General features: G+C 37.9%; 1 protein-coding gene across 3 annotated transcripts in view; it reads right to left on the reverse strand.

Annotated features, from left to right (window-relative positions):
- The window catches only part of SNRK (SNF related kinase), a 38,632-nt gene that overhangs the window by 8,749 nt on the left and 16,113 nt on the right, over positions 1 to 13,770 (reverse strand). For all 3 annotated transcript variants that reach the window (XM_069007407.1, XM_069007406.1, XM_069007408.1), the window contains exons 4-5: positions 3,896 to 4,037; positions 772 to 984 (exon numbers count right to left, since the gene is read on the reverse strand). In XM_069007407.1, the coding sequence (XP_068863508.1) occupies positions 772 to 984; positions 3,896 to 4,037 (355 nt within the window). The remainder of the gene's footprint in view (positions 1 to 771; positions 985 to 3,895; positions 4,038 to 13,770) is intronic.

Here is a 13,770-nt window from a genome sequence, read left to right on the forward strand (position 1 = left end):
CAGTGATGGGCTTTCCCACTGGCACATATAACCACAAAGTACTAATATTTGGTTATGCAACAAATAGAAGAAAACTTTCATTATTTTAGGGCTGTCATATTGAGTTTACAGTAAAATAAGCCAGTAAGTGTCACTCAGACATTGTAACAGAGAGGATGTCCCTGTTATACACCTAAAAGCTTAAGAAGTGAGACTGCTGCTTCCCCTTCCCCATCAACAGTTTTTTACAGATTAAACACATACAAAAAGGAAAAAATATTTAAGATCTCTTTCAATTTGGGGAATATTTTAGAAATTTAGCAGTTTTAATCTATTAGAAAAATCTAGGTAGCTTTCTAGCAAGCTCCCTCAGTGACAGTGACTATTATGCATTACATAGATAAAAGGAATAATGTTTTAAGTTAACAAAAATTTGTGTGCACTGGAATTGCGCTAAGGGAAAAATGCTAGAATTTTTCACCTCCAAATATGCATGAGAGGTGAAGAACAAGTAAAAGCATGGATTCTAAAGCATTTAAATTTACTCAAGATGGCTACTGCAAGAATCAAAACACCGTTCCAACACATTTTCTTGAAGTTTTTCATAAATTTGGGTATACTTAAGTATTTCTGATCCCACAATACCCTATCACAGAGCAAGACCATAATACTTTGTTTTGTTAACTGAATGGCCTGATATTTAAACCCCGAAGTGCCTAGGTTCTCATGATGTTCTTGAATAAAAAATGAGAGATGCACAAACAAACTGCATTTAGAGAAGTGACAACTTACTCCACAATGGTATCTCGGTCTGCGATGTCCCCAAGAACCATGCGCTGTATTATACTGTTGTGCTCCTCCTCAGACAGATTTTTGTATGATACAAGAGGAATATTATACTTGGTTGCAGGAGATGGGTCAACTCCTTGGAGCCATGCATGGTTTTCAATCTCTTCCAAAGATGCCCTTCGCTTCGGGTCTCTCTGCAACATCCGTGTAATTAGACTGTGAATAAAAAATAAATCTAAACAAAAATGCACACAGTGTTCAAAAAAGCAGCTGTTGTAAGAGCAACATTAGGAAGACATTTTCTGCTGTCAGGTCACATAGATCTTCAGAAGTCTCAAAGTAAACAATGTGATGGGAAATTATTTAGTCTCAAAGACATTCCAAATATTGATGAACTGAAACAAACAATTTATTAAAACTCTCAATATCATAAACAGTGCAGTTTTCATTTACTGTACTTAGATAAATAATCTGATTTTTCTCATTTATTTGTTTTCAGTAGGTCTTATGGGGCAACTACAGGTCACAGATGGCCTATCAGCTAGTCAGTAAAGTAAGAGAAATGGGATTTTTATTATTGCTGCTGTCAACAAGTATATGGAATGGCAAGATAAACAGAAATATTTTATTCTGAAGTAAGTATCAGACAATTGAGTCTTCAGTATCCTTGAAAAAACTGTGATTTGCCTACCCGCATAGAACAAAACCTAAACAGACCAATGCACTCTCTGGGATGAGGTAGTGACAAATCTACTAATGGGCCAATACTGAGATTTTACAAATGCTGGGAAGAAAGTGCATAAATTCCCCAAGTAAACAGAGAAAGAAGACTTCATTAGCACAGCACATCTCTGTTCACTTACTATACATGGAACATTCTTGGGGGAGGTATTTTTGGCTTTGTACAACAAATACGGATATATGGTTTTAATGCCAAGGTTACAAAGAAACTGTATTGCTCCAACGTGTTGTGTTCTCCAGTTATCATACAGTGCTTTTTCTTGCACTAACTGTACTGTACCATGCAACTTCTGACTGCAAGGCCACACATAAAGCACAAAGGTAATCACAATATTTTACGGGTTTTTTTTGTTTGGTTTTGTTGGGTTGTTTTTTTTTTTTTTGGCGTGAGATGATGTATGGATTTAAAAGTGGGGGTTAATTCAAGCTTCTTTAAAAATTGTACAGTAAAAAAAAAGTCACATTTATTTTTAGTAGCTGTGGTCTCTGCCTTTACCAAGAGGAAAGGCGGGGTGAGACATGGGAGCCTTGAGTTTCTTTGCTTTTGTTAATATTATGACAGAAAGAGAACAAACTCCGTACTTAATTTGACTTCTTTTTAAACTATACCTGTAGTAAAACCACACAAATGCAGCACATGTGCCTCCTGCTTGAAGCTTGTTTGTGCATCTCAAACCACAAATGCTTTCACTCCAAGCAGGAAGTTTAAACATTCCCAGAGACTTTTCCATTAAAAAAACTAACCTATAGAAGACCTGAGTAACTGGTTGCACATTGTCCATGCTTCATACAGAGAAAGCAGATCTGGACATTTAAGCAAATCAGTGTTAGCAAATATATTAAGCAAAAGGCTGTAAAAGGTAAGTTTCCTGGCCTCAGCACAGCATGCAGCATCTCAGGAGATTGATTTGATACAATTCACTGATAAGAGCTCTCTCTTAAACCTCTTCCTGTATGTGAAACTCTTCAAGCTCATGGTAGCTTTTGCATGTTACTGGAGGGTGCTAGACACTAATGACAAGACAAGAACACCAGCTATGGCACAGAATTATAGAATCATTAAGGCTGGAAAAGACTTCTGAGAGCATCAGGTCCAAGCACTAAAACAGCACCACCATGCTCACCACTAAACCATCTCTCTAAGTGCCACATCTACAATACTTTTGAATCATCATCACTTCCAGGCATGGTGATTCTACTACTTCCCTGGGAGGCCTGTTCTAACACTTGACAAGAAATTTTTCCTAATATCTGATCTTAACCTTGAGGTCATTTCCTCCTCCTATTGCTTGTTACCTGGGAGAAGAGACCGACCCCCCTTGGCTACAATCTCCTTTCAGGTGGTTGTAGAGAGCAGTAAGGTCTCCCCTGAGCCTCCTCTTCTCCAGGCTAAACACCCCCAGCTCTCTCAGCTCCTCCCCAGCTTCACTGCCCTTCTCTGGACACAATCCAGCACCTCAGTGTCTTTCCTGAGAGCCCAAAACTGAACACAGGACTCAGGATGTGCTCTCACCAGTGCTGAGCACAGGGGCATGATCACTGCCCTGGTCCTGCTGGCCACACTGTTGCTGATGCAGGCCGGGATGCTGTTCACCATGTTATGCATTAGACTCCTGGACTGCACAGATGACAGGTAAAGAAAGGAATGGTCATTATGACCACAGCTGTGACAAAATGTCATTCTTTGGCAGACAACAGAATTCTAGATGCTGCTCTAGATTTTTTGACTGAACTAAATGCATTTTTCAAGCATTTATAAAAGGCATCGGGTTCTTCATATTGAATATTAAAACATAGTCTCCTGCAGATTAAAGAACCCAGACAAACATTTTAAAATAGTCTAAGTGATGCAACTGGGATGTATATTTAAAGGACTGAAGGCGATTAACCAATAGGGAAACATGGGAAATACTGGAACATATCAATAAAAATAAAAAACTGCAGTGAACACTGCAGAAAAACAACACATCAAAAGCAATCACAATTCCGAAGTGGATATGGTGTTTCCAGACCAAGTATTTTTCTCCCTTGATTGCCTAGGATATTAATTTGGAGTTGCAATTTCAGTAGGAGACAAACAAAACTTGCTGTGTGACAGGTTTTGATAACTTCTTGTTTGGACAGAATTCGATTAACAGTATCTTCCTAACCCTTGACACAAAATAATCTCAACACCATCTGGTAATTTGTCCAGCAAGAGTTGGCCAAAGTCAATCAGTACTGAGTAACTTCTTCAATTCTTTATAAAATGCATGACAACTGAGAGACATAAAAGAAAGAGCATCAAGGAATATTCTACACATTGATAATATGCTATGGGGAACTCCCAAAAGTAATGAAAATCCACTTCTGTGAATGCTTCCAAGTTGTTTAGTACTCTACTTACTCTTTACATTCTTTGGACACATGTGGTGGCACTGTGTATTTGCAGTCCATTATCATAGTCAGAGTTTCACTGTCATTTGCTTCTTGAAATGGTGGTTGTCCACAGACCAACATGAAGAGGATGACCCCCAAACTCCATATATCTGTAAATATAAAGTACATATTTTAAAAAATCAAACGTTGAGGATACAGACATAATTACCATCCAACCCATGAAATATTCTTAAAATGCATATTGGGGTGATTACTGTACTCTTCACTATGAGCATTACTTATGGAAATTGCAATTCCACTGAAGTACAAAATACAGTAGTTCCATTGTTTGACAGCTTTTACAGTTTTTGAAGGGGGGAAAAAAATCAGAATTCATTCCTTCAAGGATGCGTAACAGTTTGAGATGCATTAACACTTTCGACAGCAGTGTTAGATAAAGCTGAAAATAATCTGGTCACTTAGAAGGCAAGCATTCATTACCCTTTTGTTAACAGGTAGGCACAGGTTATTCAAGAGATTTGTATTCAAAATACATTCCTTTCTGAAGGACTCATGTAAACTGTTCTCTAGATTTACATGTTACTCTACGGTGTAAGAAATTACAAAGAAAGTCACTTATTTCAGTAAGACTGCTTTTGCTATGTTTTTTCCTCAGTTGTGTTGCTTTAAAATTTGGCACTTCCAATAGTAACTAAATTAGTTTATGTAAAACCAGCTTCTTATACCAATGATACTACAAAGTGTATAGTGGGGGAATAGTGGGGTTGGGTGCTGATTTTGTTTTTTTATTAAATATCCAAACATAACAATTAACAGTGATTTCTACTACACTCTGGGAGCCTTCTTGTTTCCTTCTAATTCCTGCTTGTGTAAAATAAACATTTAACAACTCTCCTGTTCCCCAGTGAAATGGCATACCAAAAGATGAAAAAGAAGCACTTTGGGGCATGAAGCCCTGTAGCTGGTTTCTACTTAGCTAATATTTAGCTCAGAACTTTATTAAGAGCCCGCCTAAAAGAAAATATTTTTATGTGAGTCACTGCATTCAATAAAGGAAACATAAATATTAAGAAATACATTACATTGCAGAAAAATTAATAACTCGCTCCAATACATGCTTATAAAATTGCCATCATCTTAAACTTCAGCTACAACTCCATGCTCTGGGAATTTCAGCAGCAATTTGGGGTCTTAAACCCTTAACGTGTTACAGATCTGTATCCAGTAAAACCAAACAGCTGATCAGGCAGGCACCTCCCAAGGAAAGAAGAGAGAGCAGCCGGCAGTGATCTGGGACACAGAGCACACCAGCTCTTTCCTGGAAGGGCTTGCAAGAGGGATCCACAGAAGCTACCTACTCAACTGCATCTTGCTTTCTGTGGCCCATTCAAAATACTTGACATGCATTTCATGCTGAAGGATAGCTAAACTTTTTATTAAATGAAGTAAATCACACAGATCCATCCTCAGAACAATTACTCATTTTGCTAGTTATGACCTATTCTTCTTATGGTTTAGCTGACAGAGGAAAACAGAAACACTACATGATGATTTTATTCAGAGCTCTAATTTGTAGTAAAAGTTGCTATTAAACTCAGACAATTATTGGATTTCTGCTATGCTCACGAGGGCCTCAATCCTGTAGGTACTCAGCATCTTGAGTATATCATGTATACCTGTAAATTCAGCATGACAGTCACGATGTTTACAGATTCAATAAGTGCTTTAATACTTGTTGTCTTTCTGCTGCTGTTTAGTTTCAAAGCAGCCAATAAGTTTTTGGTGCATTATCTATCTTCCATCACACAACAGATTACATGAAGTTTTTGCAAGCACAAAAGACATGTGAATTTATGCATTTCTATGAACAGTCATCTCTTGGCTATCAATATCTTCCCAGACTTTTAACTTTGCCTGGGATCTGTGTTGTGATTTGATCTATCCTGGTATTCTGGTTCAATACTCCCTCACAACAGAACAGAATGCTTCATGTGTCCTTTAAGCAATTAAGTATTTTACAAGAGTCCACATAGTATTCATTATTGCAGACAAATTACATTTGTTATAATAAAGCAATAGATATTGGCTAAATTTAAGCCAAGAGAAAAATATTGGGGAGGGAAGCAATATAATATAACTGGTAGTTAAAAGTAAGCATATAAAAACTTTGACCAGAAGGGAAAAGACAGTAGTGTAAGAAATCAAGCTTAAAAACAGTAAGACAGTCCTGAGAAAAGGACAGCAATCAAAGACAACAATTAAAGTACCATGAAATCGCCATATACAGGAAATTCTACCAGACCTTGAAGTTCCAACTGCACCAAGCAGATACTGAACATATTTTAAGTGTTTTCCATTAAAATGTAGCCTCCTAATTTATTTCCTATTTTACACACATGGCTTCCTCTCTAGGCTATAGATTCACTTCGCTGTATTTCAATTTGAAAGGATACGTGATAACAGGTACTGTTTTAGTTTTCCAGAAGTTATTTAGATAAACATTTATGCACATTTACTTCATAAAAATAAAAAATAATTTTTAGAAGCAAAATCCAACTGATTCTCTAAATGCAAAGTAAACCCCCAAACCACTATTGCTTGCCATTATGCAATGTCCATTAGACAAAAACCTTTATGTTTTGACAAATAAACCAGTAATTACTGATTAGCCAGCACATAACAGAGAATTTTGTCTATTTTTCTTTCACTAGTTACTATATTTTGCACTCTGCACCCATGGGTCTTTCCAGATAAGAAGAGCTGAAAATAGTAAAATGAAATAATTTTAATACAACTGCACAAAAAATAGAATACAAACTCTTGTTAATAATGAAATATAAATCATGCACTGAACTGCTACTGTATTTTATTATATCACAAATTCTGTTTAATGCATAAAATATACACTAAAAGAGCACCATGTATTTGCAGAAAGTTATTTTAGAAACTAAAAACAGTGCTTAAGGCTATTTAACCTTGGCATATTACATAGATATTCTAAGCCTCTCAGTGAAGAGCACTAGAGCAGCAACAACTACACTTTACCTCACTCATATACTACAGGAAAAGCTTCCTATTACACTTTTCTGATAAAGGTGTATTTTGTTACCCTGCCAGCATAGCAGGCGTTTATTCTGATGTGACCAAGAAATAATAGTGGACAGAAACAATTATATGGCTTTTATTCTTAGCCTATTTTTACAGCTGTAAAAAGATCAACTTCATTGCACCTACAGCCAAGGTGACTAAAATGACTCAGCCTGCAGTGTCATGGACAGAGCTGGGCAGCCTCAGCAAAACTTAAAAGTCTACTAATAACCCGGAAGCAAGAAAATAGTGTGCCTGAGGAAGTCTAATCTACATGTAAGACTGAAAAATCACTGGGAGGCTTAGAGCAGACCTTATGTCCTGGGGTGACGTTATGAAGCCGCTTTATTCCTCACCCGCCCGCTCAATGCCCAAGGACGCTGTGCCTCTAAGATGGACCCGGGGGCGGGGCCGGAGCCAGGGCCTGGAGGGGGCGGTTGAACGGATCAGCCCAAGGGCTCCAGGGGCTCGGCGGGGCTCGGCAGGGAGTGCGCTGGGAGCGCTGTGCTGCTTTTTGGGTTCCTTTGTGTGCCGGATAGCTGGGAAAAGGTTCTGTTGGTTTCTTTTCTTGTTCTTTTTTCCCTTTCCTTCCCCTTGCCTCACTGCCTCCCTTCCCTCCTCGCTGGTCCAGGGAGCCTGCGGGGGCGGCCCCGGTGGGCGCGCAGGGTGGCCCCACCTGGTCCGAGCCCGCGTGTCTCTTCCCTCTCTGGAAATTTGTTGTATTTTGAGTTTAGTTTTTTTTTGTATCCTGTTCTACCCTGTTTTGTTCATGTGTTAATAAACTGGTTGGTTTTTTTCCACTCTCACTTGCTGTGACCCACTTGTCTTATTGGTGGAGGAAAAGGGGAGGCCCTTTTCCCTTCAGAGGAGACACTCATTCCAGAGTGTTTCCTCCTGAAGTTTTGTCTCCAAAATCGAGACACCTTATTATGTCAAAAGACAGATGTCATCTTAGCAACATCTTCACAAGCCCTCCAATATCATATTATAGCAAGCCTCTCATTTCTGGAAACAGAGCCAAGCATTTAGACGTCTGCAGGTGTGCTGAGAGAACACATTCAAGAGTTCTGTCCTGCCCCTCATATGCAAACTCTCCAGACAAGGGGTTGACTCCTTGTCCCTTTTCTGTGCCACAGTTTACCCAGACCACATCAATTGTTTGCAACTCCTCATCTAACTAAAGCCAACCAACCATATGACTGATGCAACACCTTTAACAAGGCTCTTGTTAACACAGCTGCATATTTTTCAGTCAAATCAGAAAATAAATTGCAAAAAAACATGTAAATATACTGCTTTCTTCTCTAAATATACCGGTTTTGTTCACCCATTTAATATAATAACCACAGTTCATTCTAGAGAATTCTTCTATTCCAGAATAGTGTCATCTGGCTGAAAGATGCAGGATCTTTAAGCAGGGTTGTCTTAGAGAAATTGTAAAGGAGAATCAGAGGTTATTTTATTATAATGCATATTTACCAAATTTTATTATTTCCCCAAACAGTACACAAAGCCACACACAACAGTGTTCATTACCACAGTTTGGTCCTGTCATAATCAGTGCCAGTTTTAGATTTGAGACCCTTAATTAAAGGAACACAAGGAAGAGAAGGGTTACAGAGACCACCTTCAAAATGCAGATTCAAACAATAATTTATTTTTCACAATTTCAAGTTCTTTTCCTACTCTTAATAACTAGCAATTAGCAGATGAAGGCTTTTTGGAAACTGCTTATTTCTATCCTTCAAGGGTCATCTAATTTGCTCTCTTTAGAAAACTGATGGAAAAGCAGAAATTAGGCCCAACATGCTGCATGCATTTAGCATTCTTATAACCTGCAAAACTTCAAGTTATTAGAGTAAAGGAAGGCCAGTTCTATACTGCAGTAGCCAATATCAAGGTCTCTTTCACAAGCCCTGTGAAGATCTCAAGATAGAATTTAGCCTTTAAATTGGGTACTAGTAGCTTGAAACTGTCTATGACAAGAATAAAATAACAATAAAAACAGTAGTAAATAGCTGCAGTAGAAAATATTTGTTTTTCAAGCCATTAAATAATCAGAAAAGGACCATGAACCATGACAACCAGGGCTGTGTATATGCAACTTCCTTACATAATGTGAAGTCACTGCCATAGAAACCAAATTACAACAGTAGTTGTCTGTGCTACGCCTGTCTTAAAACACAGGGTGTTCAAACCTCTGTCATGTTCAAGTTTGCTCACTCCACAAAGGATATCCATGTTCATCTACTTCACCATTTCATTAGTCACTTACTGCTTTCTGAAGTTTGTGATTTACTCCTAAAATAAGTACTTAGGATTTCAGTAAGTTACAACTAAAGTGATATGGGATGGTTATAGCTTCATATTCCCTCAAATTTCTACCGTTCCTCAGAAGCCAGTGTCACACTTTATATATGCTATATGAACTTGTGATTTTAAGCAATTAAAAATCCATACCCATTTTGGAATAGACACATTTGCATTTACACATATAATGTAAATTGAGTCTGCTTATTGAAGTTGTTTATTTCAGACCTTGATGGGAAAAAGGGTGGATTTTTTTTTTCCTCCTAATTTAAATTTAGAAACGCTCAACAGTTTACAGTGTATATTGCTCAGCTGCTAAGACGGATCTTTCTACAAAAATTATTTGTAATACTGAGTAAATTTAGCCAGGTTTTATAAATTTCTCTTCACAGTATTTACTATAACAGCTTGAACATTAGAGTTATTTTCTGCTAGGAGCCACTTAAGCTAAAAGGAAACAAACCAACTTTTATGGAGATGACAAATGTTTACATGTTTATTCTGCCGCTACAGAGGTATCAACAGACTGTAAATAAATGAAGGGTGGAAGTGGACCCAAATTTCCAGGATTATGGGCAGTTACTCTAAACACTGTGTTAAGACACTGAAGAATGTTACCACTGCTGCTGCTACCTCTTCAGAGCAGATTGATGAAGAAAGCTCAATCCACAGAAACCTGTTGAATACAAGCCTTGGAAGAGATTCAACACATCAGCACTTCAATACCTAGTTCTTGTATGCAGAGCTAAATAGGAACAACTCTACGCAAAATCATCAGTATCTCTGCACTCTGGGCATGTTCATGGCTAGGCAGCAACTGGCCAGTACCTGCAGACTGCTCTCTTGAACTCAAGACACAAAAACCCCATCGTGAACTACTTCATTTGGATTGAAGGGTGGAACCTTGACGGGTTCAGGAGCAGGTACAGGCTGGTAGCTCAGGAGCATAAGTGGCAAGCATGCTTGTTAGAATTTAAGAACCCACTCACAGGCTGAGGGAAACTGAATGAATACTCAAATGTATAGCACAGCTCCACATAATTGTCTGAAGAACCAAAACACAATTAAACAGTAAAAATTCACATGACAGGTGAAACACTGCAGCAAATGAGACTTCTGTTAGAAATAGTGATGAAACATAATATACAACAGTACAAAAGATAAAAGCTGGTATCATACTACTGAATCATTTGAATGGTGCTTGTTGATACACCTGTGCTTCAAAAGGAGAGTAAGAAAAAGTATTTCCACTCCTGTAGAAGCTAAAAATCTTTAAAAAGTTGCATCCCTTGCATAAAAAGTCAGTAGCGAGAAGGTATAGAGTAATTGTGTTAAAACATTGCAGCATTTCTATATATCAGAAGTATTTTTACACTGCCATGTGCAAAGACTACTGACAAATCTGGATCATGATCAAATTGGACCAGTAAAATTTCAAGCATAAGAGTATAGAACAAGGATTATTTTTTCATAGATACTCAATTTTTAGCTGATTTAACTATTCTTTCACTCTTTAATTTTTAATGAAAAAGGCTTTGAATGAACTTGTATACTGACCTCTGTAGTTCTCAGAGATGCTACCATCTGTTAACTTTTTTTGTCTTTGTAAAATGGATTTATTTTTCCCTTGCTGAAGGCTGAGGAAGAAAACATCCACAATCAAGGCTAACATTTTCAGAATTAACATGCAGAACTGAGGTTTTTCTTTATTTTAAAGCACTACAAATCCAATCAATATTACTATTAGGACACATAGCAGAGAAGAGAATTAGAAGAAATCTTTTCCTTTCCCCCTTTCCTCCAAAAAAGAGCATAAGTAGCAAATGGCATTTGGCAAATTATTTTCCTAATTAGTTCATCTGTCTGGTGAAACAGTCTGTTCTAAGTTATCTCGCTTGACTAAGACACAGTCATCAGTAACTAAGTCTTATCTTCAGAAGTGATTCCTATTTTCATTCAGTCTGACAAACCAGTACTCGTACTCTGGATGCCCCAACATAAGGAGGACACGGACCTGCTGCAGTGAGGAGGCCATGGAGATGATCAGAGGGCTGAAGCACCTCTCCTATGGAGACAGGCTGAGAGAGCTGGGGTAGTTTAGCCTGGAAAAGAGAAGGTTCTGGGGAGACCTTAGAGCACCTCCCGTACCTAAAGGGGGCTACAAGAGAGCTGGAGAGAGACTTTTTCCATGGGCATGTGGTGACACAACAAAGGCCAATGGCTTTAAACTGAGAGAGGACAGGTTTATATTGGATATTAGGAAGAAATTCTTCACTGTTAAGGTGGTGAGGCACTGGAACAGGTTGCCCAGAGAAGTTGTGGATGCCCCACTGGCTGTCAGTGCTCAAGGCCAGGTTGGATGGGGCTCTGAGCAACCTGGTCTAATGGGAGGTGTCCCTGCCACAGCAGGGGATTGAGAATACAACCCAACTTTAAGGTCCCTTCCAACTCAAACCATTCTATGATTTCAAGATTTTTCCCTGAAGTCAATGGCATGGGTTTTGCTGGTTAAGTAAAACCACTAAAATACAAACAGTTGTTCATTTCTTTTTTTTAGTTACTAATGCATCTCATATTTCAGTAAGGGGATTTTAACTGAAAATACCACCACTGAAATGTCTTACTGAACACATGCCACTGCCTTTATTCCAAAATGGCCTGTTTTACTCCAAATCATCAGTTCTGCATTTAAAAATATAATCTACCTCATCTCCTTTGGTATCTGTTGTTTAGCCCCAGAAAAGTTACTAATCTATATTAAGAAACTAAACTAAACCAACATTTTCTGCATGAATTCCAATACCACTGCTCCAGAAAATAATTAGCCAGAATAAAACCCAATATTAATTAAATATAAAAGGAAGTTTTCTTCTTTATAAACATGTTCTCAAAATCATTGGACATATCAAAGTCTATACAGCACATGTACAACACATGTACATGTTCCACTGCAATGACTTTGTTCTTTTTTTGGTATATAAAGACAATTTACTCCTGGTATCTTAAAAATTCTTCGTATTTTCTGATGGACTATCTTTTCCTACACATTTTAGCTGTATAATGTATAATTTGTACTTTATTTATAAAAAATTAACATCTGAATACATGATTTACACATGAATGCAAAACGTGGGCGTCTGGTTTATAGCTAGGTAGTACGCTACTGATTTTGGTCCCACCAGATCTGTGTTGCCAAATTAGTCAGCCACAGGCTGGAAATAATCTTGAGTGCTCATTTGAAAGATACATGACATTAAGCTTCCTGTCTGTGGAGATGTATTCATGATAACGAAACCTTGCTCCACAACAGCAGCTTGAAATACTATGAAAACAGTTCTCCCATAAACACAGCAATGTAACTATATCCCTATACTTAAATTGCAGTTTAGCTGATATGGCAGTAACTGAAGCCTATCTTGACAGCTTCTTCTCTGTAGTTTCACTTGGATAAATTATTCTTTGCTTCACCCAGCAGTTAACTGGTGAATGCATGAAAACTTGAATAATCCAGAACAGAACATAAATTATACTTCATAAATATTAGCTTGCTCAGATTTACTGAGAAGTTATCAGGATCCCAGATTCGCACAGTTCACTGCAGCTCCATCACATCAAAGCTTCACTTCTGAATACAAGGCTCAAATCGCTGCAGCATAACATCCTCAATTTTAAGCACTAAAAGTATTTTTTTGTCAATACAATAATTAGACTGAGGGGGAGGGGAAAAAAAGAACCAAAGGAAAGCATACTGCATGAAAACTGGACTCTTTCATTAGAAATAAACTTTACTACCTGCATACAAATTGCCAGAGAACATAAATTCTTTGTTATCTGCAAGACTGTCATGTCTTTTATGAGGAACATCTTGCAACCATTCTCTTTGTGTTGCTGTGATGACAGACTGCAATGCTAAGTAACTGTGATGGTAACTACAGTGTTACTTGTGCATTACAGTACTTTTCTGAAGACCAGTGCTCAACTATGCTAAGTATACAAAATTCCAATGCTACAATCTGAATTTGCCCATTTCTCATCCCCAGAAGAATGGATTTACTCTGCAAATGTTTCCATGCATCTGCAAAATCCCCAACCACTTTAATACAAACCTATCACAAGTATCTATGTCTTCCAGAGTTACTGTAGCCTACACAGCACTTCACACTTTGTAGAGATGCCAAAATAGAACTTCCCCTCTGCTGAAGAATCAACTGATCTGAAAAACTCCAACTAAATTTCATCACCTAGGAACGAGGCAACTTCTATTTATTTAATAATCCAATCTCTGCTGATGCTGCTAGAGCAAGAGGAAGAGTACTACCAGAGGCACACTATTCTTTCTCATCTGTAGTTATCAACTTTTAAATACTGATGGAATTCACAGTATCACACCACTGCTCTAGACAGAACTCTGATCTAAAGTAGCATGTCCATTTCATTTAGGAAATGAACTTTATGTCCAACAACAGTCCTCCCACTTTCCTCTGA

This window comes from Aphelocoma coerulescens, chromosome 2, assembly GCF_041296385.1.
Source record: "Aphelocoma coerulescens isolate FSJ_1873_10779 chromosome 2, UR_Acoe_1.0, whole genome shotgun sequence".
Taxonomy (NCBI): domain Eukaryota; kingdom Metazoa; phylum Chordata; class Aves; order Passeriformes; family Corvidae; genus Aphelocoma; species Aphelocoma coerulescens.